Source organism: Necator americanus, chromosome III (genome assembly GCF_031761385.1).
Source record: "Necator americanus strain Aroian chromosome III, whole genome shotgun sequence".
NCBI classification, from domain to species: Eukaryota; Metazoa; Nematoda; class Chromadorea; order Rhabditida; family Ancylostomatidae; genus Necator; species Necator americanus.
This window is the reverse complement of record NC_087373.1, coordinates 41099980-41110560: the sequence shown is the minus strand read 5'-3', so window position 1 is coordinate 41110560 and position 10581 is coordinate 41099980. Positions and strand designations below refer to the sequence as shown.

Below are 10581 nucleotides of genomic sequence, written 5' to 3'. Positions count from 1 at the left end.
TCGCATTAGACACATAGCTACTTTATCGTAGTAACTACTTCAAGCCACGACTGATCTGAACCCAAGATTTTGTTTGGATTTTATTTAACCTACCGTAACCTATTCATTTCGTTTTCTCTGCAATCTTTACTACTTTTTTCCGCGCAAAACAACTGAAACTCTGTCAAGAAATATCCGAAGCAAACGTTGTGAACGCACTTATATGTTGTTCGAACTTTACTAAGTTTCGTTTTAGCAAGGAATTCAACGTTCCAAATATACTTATTTTCAGATTTCTGTAATAATGATATTCATTCTTCTTAACAACGTCTAACCGAAAATCAAGTCGTTTGCCCTGCCTACAATTTTCTAGGGTTGTCAGTATTTCTGAGATTACTAAAACCTAAAGCAAGACCCATTAGATAACATTCTACAAGTCATCGCCAATAAGATCCTTTTCTTACCTCGCTTTTTTCAATTTTTCTGGAATTTTCAGAAAATTGCTCGGTTTTATTTCCCTGTTTATTTAATGTTTCTCATTTGTGAAAACAATTATTCATGCGTTCTCATGTTTTTGACACTAGAAAAAATTAATGGACTCTGTGAAAGAATTGTTTAAAGGAGATTTTGGGCTCGTGTTTAATTAATGCCTTCGTGAGATTCACTGACCGTCAGACTTCATGCTCCCGTTAATACGCAGTATGACACACAGCCCATATGTAAGTGATGCCTTTCTGCCAAAAAGATCTAATTAACCTAAATTTTCGAAATTCTACCCGAAGAACTTATAGTTGCGTCTTGGAAAATCTTTCCATTATCTGGCATGAGTTTTCTAAGGGTGTTCAGAAAAATGTAAGGTACAGTAACATTAACGTAAACAGTAACATGAAAGTTCCGCTTAAGATCGCTCCATGTGTAAATCCATAGCGTTAACGAATAAAATGGTGGAAAATAGCAACGGAAATCTTCTACGTCATTGCAGATCCAAGATTAGAAAGCCTATTTTATTTAGAGATTGTAAAATGTCAGTGAAATTAAAAACATTTCAGGAGCTTACATCACAAAGAAAACAAGGGATTTGCTAACTCTTCCAAAAAAAAAGCTAGGTAACAATGTCCATGATAGCCAACATCCTTTTTTTCATTCCTCCCATCTCCTAGCTTGTTTCCTTACGCTGTAAGCAAAGATGTAAATTAGCACAACATTACTACCCGAGACAATGCATGTTCAACCTGAAGTGATGCGACTTGTTCGGAGTTATTCTGTAAGTGGTACCTTAATATCTTATGTGAACTTGTTTTTTGCATTAGCTTTTCTTAGTGGCGTTTTTGCATACAACCACATAAGGATGCAACTGAGGTCATCCACAAATGACGTCTTTTCAAGATCAATGTTTCCTCAAAAATTTGTACATAGGTGCGACGGTAAAAGATAACTTAGAGTCGTAAAAAACTGAAACTAAAATTGAAAAAATCGAACCCTTATTTCAAAATTTATTGGTTTATTTTTATTAGTGATTGACAGCTAAGATAATCACACTCTACAGTGGTTCAGCTTTTCTCGAGGTTTCGGCGCACAAAATGTGGAATAGTGTGTACTATCTAAAGATCTAAAGAAATGTTCCAGCTCAATGATTTTAGCGAAGCATAAAGTAAGGGCAAAAAGCGTATGCAGCGCAGAGAAAGCTCGGTTGTATTGCAGAAATGGTGGAAACATTGGCATATTGGTTCGTGAATCTTCGAAACTGATAGATGACTTTTCGACGATTCGTTTGAAATGCTATACAATATAAACAAGTACAAAGAATCCAGCAGGAATGGACGTTCTGAGAACGTCTGAGAGCAGAATACCATGAATTATCTAGATCAGCGGCTAATATACAGGGATATAAGGAACTAAACTCGTCTTAATTATGAAAAGCCTATCTTCTACGGAAGGAGGAGATTGGGCTGATAAAGAGAAGGTGCTCTAAATGATTGCAGCTTAACATTTGTTGGTATTGCCGGCATGGATCTGTATAAGCTGTAAACCAATTCATCCCTACCGTATCTGAAAGCGGCTATTTCTAATCTAAGAGCTTTATTATTTTTTCGAGCGCAAAACCGCATTTTGAGTGCCGCAATATGAGGGTGGTCGCTCCCTGTATTACCGCCTAATAAGCAACTTTAGAGACGTTTGAACTGGCTTCTCAAAAGAAAAACCTTCCCAACGTTTGCTCTATGGATTGGTTGCTTGAACTATAGCAAAGAACTGAGGATTTCAAACATAACTGCTCCCTAGTAGAATCGGAGTAAACACAATAACGTAATAATCCCATCACATAAAGTGTGTGCTCTTTTTCTTGAGGCTCTGGCAAAAAATTTTATGAGAGCTAAAGTGTTATAATTGGCTTTGGAAGTAGATAGGTAAGTTGTAGGTGATAAATGGGTTTCAGGAAGAAAAATTTCAAAAAAAAAAGTTAAAGAAAAGTCAGAAAGCTACTTGGTTCTAGAAGCTTTCTAGCCATAGGTAAATGAGAGCCTCTCTGTTCTGGCACCACTGAATTCAAATGACGTCATCTCCGTGTGATCTTCTTCTACGAGTGGAGGTAGTGCTTTACGGCACGTCTTGCAACCCCCAACATTAACGAGGCGTTGGACGAGGGAGCGCTGCCCACGCTACAAACAACTGGCTCCACTGCTTCGAAGCTGCTTCGATGGAAACTTTTGTTGCCACACACGAGAAATACGCTCACCAGTTTTGAGAGGACTTGCGCAGTACTTTGGGAATGTTCCCGAGTGTTACGACGCCTACTAAGGTTGAGCGATTCGGCATTGCCAAGTCCACCAGAGAGATTCATCTCCACGCTCTAACCTTCCGAAACTTCCGTTGAGGTGAGTACTGCACGCACTGACCGATATCAGCCGTTCATGCCGGCTAAGCCATTGATCCTTCCCCCGCAGATCGGAGTTTTTGAAGGATGTCGTCATAGGAGATGCGAAACGGGTCCTCTGCGATAACGATAGTTGGCGACAAGCTCCATAGTTTAGCTGCTGAATCCGAGGAAAGCGACTGAGACTTGCCGTCGCTCACCTGCTCTACGACAACGTCCGGCCGCAAGTAGCTTCAGCCATATCCAACTTGTAGTTGTTTGCATTTGCCATATTTTCCAGACTTAGCTCCATCAGACCACAACTTGTTCTAGGCCCTCAAGCATTCCCTGAAGCAAAGACGGTTTAATTCTCTCACTTACCTCAAATGTGCTGTTGAGTCGTCTTTTGAGTCACGGCCCCCAGATTCAGGTCAAAGGGAAATGTAACCCTTCCAGAAAGATGGAACACTGGGATAGACACTCATAGTGAATACATTGGCGAATCGATATGTGATTAAGAAAGTACGAAATTGTAAAGTATGTGCGGGTGTAAAAAAAATAAGTAGGCACAGCGTCTACTTCTAGAAAAACAATGGAATTATTCGGATTTTGGTTGCAGATTCAAGTCAAAATCGGTCACTATTCTCTTAGGAACTGCGTTCGATCTTAGCGATTCAATTGGAGAAACACATAACCTATGTAGCTGCAAGAAAACCACCAATATAATTTAGTGGAAGTAAGTAAAAAGTCACGCATAAGAATGATCAACAAATAGCATAGGAGTAGAATAAGATTCAAGGCAAACTGTTCTGATAATCTGATGATCTACCCTGTCTTTGTTTTACTAGCGGTGCTTTCTAATTGTACCGCCACAACATCCTTCGTTCCTTTGAATTACCTAATAAGGAACTGCCGATTGCGGGAATTTGAATGTAAATGGTTTCACTATCAAGAACATATCTGTATGCTTTGACTTTTCGTTTTCGTTTGGTTAATTTATTGGCCGAAACAATATCGACAGTAGTTTTTGTGAAAAAATGGAATGAATGAAGGCGGACTATTTCTTCAGTAGAGTTGCGGCGAACACCGTTTACACCGTAGCAACAAAAAAGCACAACTCTTGAGCAAGCGAATACAGTAAATCAGTAAGTCTGTGAACGACTATGTTGACTGAGTGCAGCAATAGATCAAAATGCTTCCGGTGAGTGGCTTAAGAACAGATTTTCTGGATCTCACACTCTCGTACAGCCCAAATATTATTATAGCTCAATAGAGTTCCGGCAATATCTGACTTCCTAGCACCTTTTAACTTACTAATAATTAGGTCTATGTTATGATTTTCTAGTCCATTAAGTGATATCTGGATCCCACCTACTCTAAATATACCTATAACTCATTTCATACTGGTAATTATTGTTGGCAGAGAGCGAAATTTACTCCTCTGCCTAGCCCATTATAAAAGTTGGGACTCATGGTGGAGTAGTAATTGCAGAATTGAAGACCAATAAATCTAGCGTAGAAATATTTACAATAGCTCATAACATAATGACAACAATAGCGAACCAAGTTCGGAGAGGTTCATTGCAACTGAGCGAGCCACTAAAGGAATTTGATGAAGAAATAGATTTAAAAAAACAGTCGTCAGCTAATTTCATACTCATTGAAAGCTGCACAATTAGTTATGGGCTCACAGAAGTTTAGGAAGCTACGAAAATAATACGACGACGTTTTATCGACGATAAGCCAGCGGAATCTCGTACGAATCAGTTCTTTGGAGGATATTTTGATTAACATTGGACAACATTTCAGACGAAATGATGAGATGGATTCTCTAACGTGTTTTAGTTTTCAGGATATTGGAGTATGAAAAAAGTTATTTGAATGCTAAAAGGAATAAAAAATTCAAGACCACGGAGATATCCAGTGTATTTCGTTCTAGTAAATGGGCGTTAGCTCCTCTGAGAAGCTGACCTAATCTTCATTAATGATTTAATGACTATAAATGATTTAAAATACAAAATCCCTAGTTGATTTAAGCATCTACGAAGAAGAAAGTGGCTACAGGTGTAAATGCAGCACTTAATCTGGTGTCTATTCGTAGCCATACCTCATTGAGGTGCACGTCATTATGACGTCGCAAAGCGTGGGAACACGCGAGCCTCTCCCGATTTGGGCGGAGACTAGCGTTTCAATGCCAAGCATCATTGAGGGAGATGTAAAAACAATTTCTTCACACCCACCATGTGGATGGAAATAAAAGCTATGAAAAAATGGATCCACAGAAATACACACACTTCTCGATAGCTTCTGGGAATGATAGGTAGATTAAATGGATATGAACAGAAGAAGAAAGGAATTTTATAGATGCTTGAAATATGCTTTCGCGGAATTTTTAAGCTATGGTTAGAAGATATGGTGCGGGGTTCCCGCGTGTTTACGGGCAGAAATTCCTTGTCCTACCGTTTGATTGAAAATCTTCTTAAGACGAGAATCAGTTTCGCATCGTAACAGTTGCGAATTTCATCATCTTTGCGTAGTATTGCATTTCATTGACGTCAAAAAATGACACCCTCGCAAAACGTTGAAAATCACTGGAATAAGCAACAGATCCGAGACCCATGAGCAAGAATAATGGCGGTCGACTTCAGAATGATATCATCTGAGGGGCATTTGCTCGGAATTTGCACGCTGAACTGCAACGAAAAATGAATGGCTCGAGTTAGTTCCTGCGCATCGTATATAACGGTTGGATAACTCGAGAAAAGCTGAAAAGCGAGAAGTTTACGCAAAAGTGTACGCCATTCCACGTTAAACATTTGCGTATCGGAGTGTGCGTAGCGATTTTAAGTGATATTTTGATGACTTCAAAGACTCTGCTTGAACCCTAGTAAACGAATCTAATAGATTCGCATTTTTTTACTCTTTATTTTGAATATTAGACTCTCAAGACCATAAGAGATTTCAAGAATTCATCTAAACAAGTAGCTCACCGCAGAAACACATGTGCGGGAATTGAAATTAAGCTGAGTTTTCAGATTATGCCATCCTAGAAAGAATTACTAGACATTTCCAGTAAGGTGAAGTTCATATTTACGTTTTCTAGTAAGACGAGAGCAAGAAATGAGATTTTATCAGGATTTCAAACGAAAGACATAAGGAAATATCTAACTTCATATTACAAGTTGTGACCTTACTCTGCTACTCACTTCTCTTTCCTTTGCTTAGCCCTATCAACCGCTAATCCGTTGGAAAATCTCTTGTCACTCGACTGAAACGAAATCTGTTTTTGATAGCGTGATTGAAAGTGAATTGTATATGCATGTGCGCATTGGTACTGAACTTATCACAGTTGATTATCCGTCCAACACAACTGTGTACCAAAAGTCGATTTGTGTGGTACACTGAAAAAAATAACGCACAGACATTATATGCATTGCTGTTGCTGACGACTAAATTTAGCCACTTCAAATTCCCTCTAGTTTTTCGAAACAGATTTACGTATTCTTTCCGATCACATTTTGTTATTAATTTTTTTTGCAATTCACAATGCTTCGTTAAAATCGGCTATAACAACTATTAAATCATATAATTACATTATATATGATCCCTTTTGTTATTTTGTGTTATTTCACATAATTTTACACTACACCAATATTTAATGTTAAATTCATTTAAGAGGAACTGTAGGTATCCAATCCGACGCTGTCCTAGTCAACATTGTCAACAAACATAAACAGCGCAAGAAAACAAAGGCAAAAAAGTAATTCTAAAAGGGATGTGTAATCAACAATCAGCAAAGAAATCGCTACGAAACGTTTTTATCATAAATTCCAGTATCTCTCGAAATTAATTAATCGGGCCAGATTCCGTTGTGCCATCTTACCGATCAGTTGAAGACTAGTCTTTGACCTTCAGTCAATTTCACCATTTTCTCCTAATTTTGCGCTCCTAATCGTGGTCCGAAGAAAAACTCCACTTGCATCACAAATTGACGAGTTCAAAATTCTATTAATCATGTGAAACACATTTTTCATGCAATTAAAATTCTTCTTTTTTCTTGAAAATGGTTGCAGTCAGACTTATGGACGGCAACTTCTTGATCTTAACGGATTATATGTCTTGAAATTTTGGAATCTATGGCTTCTCGCTTGTTCGTTCTTTGAATATTAGCTCATAGAAATCAACTGCATCTTTACAGGTGTCTTACAATTACAACGGAGCTCATGGATTCCAGTTCCGGGACCATGAATACCAACCTCTTATTGAGGGATTTCTTTTAATAGTCGTCTGACTTCGCCAACAAGTAAGTAACACGAATCCTGTGTAACTTGGGAAACCAGTCACAGAGAAATAGGGCAAATTCTTTTTCTCTTACTTTGAATCTGGCTTTGCAAATACGCGACAAGCATTTGTAAAAGGATAAAGTCTCCGCCATACCAATCATGGGATCCTGCAACGTGCTTGACTGCAGTTAGGAATCGTTGAGATTTTTAACGTGTATTGGCTTACAGAATAGCTTGCGGAGGCCAAACGATGTATCGAGTCCGGTGCTATTTCGAACCATCGATCGCGCAGTCACAGTGGAACTTTTACCTACCGAGCTACCTCCCTCCCCCACAGGCTAAGCACTATTTTATGTAATTACCTTCCTGTGCTGATTTAAATTTCATTTTAAATGTTCTTTGTTTAATTTATATCTTGTTTTGGGGTTTTGTTGTAATGAGATCAATTCGCAAGCAGAATAGGTGATTTAACGACTTTAATACTTGAGAAAGAAGAAGAAGAAAAATCACAAAAAGGAATGGTCGGGAAACTCATCTCTTGTTCATTCCTAACTACACAAATAAAGCGCTGTTAATTTCTAACTGTTCGAAATCCCCTTTTTCGAGAAAGTTCCGCCGTAACATCGATAGGAATATGAGAATCTGTAAGAAATTCTTGAAGCGTTCACGAGTGGGGGGGGGGGGGGGAATTAGAAAATAGGCAACTGATAATGAAGTAATCATCAGCATTGTTAATTAAGTATGATTATGCTACTTTTTCAACAAACGGAAAGCTTACTTTAATGAGAGATAGTGTCGATGCTTGAAAGCAGAAATGTTATTTTGAAACATCCTGATGAGTGATAGAGCAAAGTTCAATGGACCTTTCTTCTAGGCAGAAAAATTATCCATTCGAGGGAGAAATATCATTCAAATGTTACCTACAGTTTACTTACATCAATTTGATCCAATGCTAAGTTAATACACTTCATCTTGTTTGTTAGGAAACACAAAGGTAGCTTCTCATACAGAAACGAGTGCGCGAATTAAATCTATTGTAATGGTCAATAATAGAAACACAAAGATTAGTTTTTTTTAAAGGCATCACCCCACGAATCTGAGGTGGTGCAGATTTCAGGTGGAGTATTCGTATATAGGATGGGAGACTACGGAGAGGGGGGTGATTCCGTCCATTTCTTCCTAATTGCCGTAAAAAACGGCCCGGAAAATACGGCTTCATTCGTTTTGGCGCACCATTTTGTACAAGAGGTTCGATTGGAGCGCGCCAGTCTTGTGCGGCGCCGCATTTCCCGGGCCGTTTTTTACGGCAGTTAGCAAGAAATGGACGGAATCATCTCCCTCTCCGTAGTCTCCCATCTCGTATACGAATACTCCACCTGAAATCTGCACCACCTCAGATTCGTGGGGTGATGCCTTTAACAGAGAAATAAACATGAAAGCAGCAAATTCAGTACACGTGAATTAAATCAGTGTAAACGGCTTCGTGTTTCAGATGCAAGCAAGCTTCAACTGAAGGCTTTCTCCGATCTGCACAGCTCAATTAAGACCCCCTGCGCAAATTGGAGAAACCTGGCAATAATATAAACGTCAGCGTTTTCAGAAAGGGATTGCTACACACGGAAAAGCAAATGAGGAAGCGGATTAAGGGACCAGGAAACTCGAGCTTGGTAAAATCTTAGATCTTGCATTCGCTCCAGTATCAGGTTGAGTTTGTTACGTAATTAATTTTCTCTATTCTCTCTAGGTATCCTCTATATCCTTCTGGAAATTGAGGAAGTTTTCTCGACCAAGCGACTTTCTAACAAGTGCGAGTAATGAAGTGAAAGTGTGTAGTGTGGAATTCCCCTCATTTACGGTTGAAAAAGTTGATTTTCAGGATCATTTCATCACTGATTCACTTCACGAGTTTTCATTTCATCACTCATACAGCAAAAAGAGTTTCCTCATCGGGAAAAGCTGAGTCTGGTCGTCTTCCTGGCTCTGATTCGGAGATATGTGGTCTGTGCTTTGTGTTTTCGTCGATAATCTCAAAAATGTGTCCTCTAGTAAATCGTATCACAACTGGGAAGATCTCTGCATCGAAAAGTTGTGCAAACGCAGCGTTTAAAAGTGAGTGTTCACGGCGGGGAGTCATCACCATCATGGGCAGAGCCAACACTACGTAGTGACAACGACATGGACGCAACATTATGGCTTTTGATGCAGCGCACGCTGAATCGCGGTGCTAGCAGAATCCAGCAGGACCGATCCGATGACTTCCGATATTCTCGCACAGCAACACTCACCTCTGCATACAATCACTGTGTATAATCAGTGCGCTTCCCATGATTTGGATGTATGCAGCTTGTCGACAATAGAAGATGGGATGTGCCACGTAAAGTACACCTAGCAATCACCATAGGTTCCGGCGAAGCTGCTGTGCAGCTCCGTATTCTTTTTGGGACGCAAACACCTACAAATGGAAAATACAACTCCTCCATATAACTCGACTTATTTTGACGCGAAAATGTGTAATTCGACACTCGCATAATGCAGCAGTTCATGGAAAGAACGTGGGAAAGCAAAATAACTCACTGATGATGAGCCTATTTTGTTTCCTACTTACCTACACATTGTCTCGCCAAAAATTTAGGTCAGATAATTGCGACCTGTGCTGGCCGAAACGATTCACTGGTGAGGAGCGTGGGGTGCCACCTGCTTCACATTCGACTGCGTAGGCAGCTCCATATTCTGAACTGTAAAGCCCGGGTTTGATATAAGTTCAACTACGAGAATGGCGCCATTGAAGGCCTGATGAGATGTACTGGCCTTATGAAAGCCTTGTTACGGGTTCACTTCAGTGTCCCCCGATCTTTGTGCTCCGTTCTGTTCTCGAGTGTGGACGGCGCCTTCGTTCCAGGACGCTCCGGTGTACACCACAACAGAACACAGAACAAAAACGAATGATCGCGTGATTTTGGAGTAACAGAAGAAAGTAAATCGTAGTATCGTAGTATCGTATAGCAGTAAATCAGAAAGTAAATCTTCAGCGACAGAAAGAAATCCTTCACCAATCCTCACAAACAGTGCACTTATAGGCGCCTACTTACCTTGAATTTTCTGTCTTTCTTCTTTACTTTCATTTTTCCACTGCTACTACGAATTGGTAAATTACTGTGGCAATTGATAAATTACTACGGATATCCTAGGAAAAAAAAGGGGAGATGATGGGCATGGGTGTCAAAGACTCACGTGCTCACAATGCCTCATCAGCACTTCAGAAAGCATAAAGCACAAAGTAAAGCACACTCTCTTCAACTTCACCTCTGTCCTAACTGAACAAGCATCGCCTTATAAGAACGAACATGAGTGCTAGTGTCTGTGCTTTGCCATAATTTGGCAAGGCTGAAGAAGCAGAACTAGATTTGGTACTCAACATCACCTTCTATATATATACACTCATTTGTTTAACAAACACACAGTTTTTGC

The 10581-nt window shown here is 39.6% G+C and overlaps 1 protein-coding gene across 1 annotated transcript; it reads right to left on the bottom strand.

Moving 5' to 3' along the window:
* Window positions 1-9034: 9034 nt before the first annotated feature.
* On the bottom strand, window positions 9035-9301 carry RB195_012503 (uncharacterized protein; the record flags this gene model as incomplete). The annotated part of the gene is made up of 1 exon (XM_064194391.1): window positions 9035-9301. The coding sequence occupies one exon, from the start codon at window positions 9299-9301 to the stop codon at window positions 9035-9037; it is 267 nt and encodes an 88-aa protein (XP_064051974.1).
* Window positions 9302-10581: the final 1280 nt, after the last annotated feature.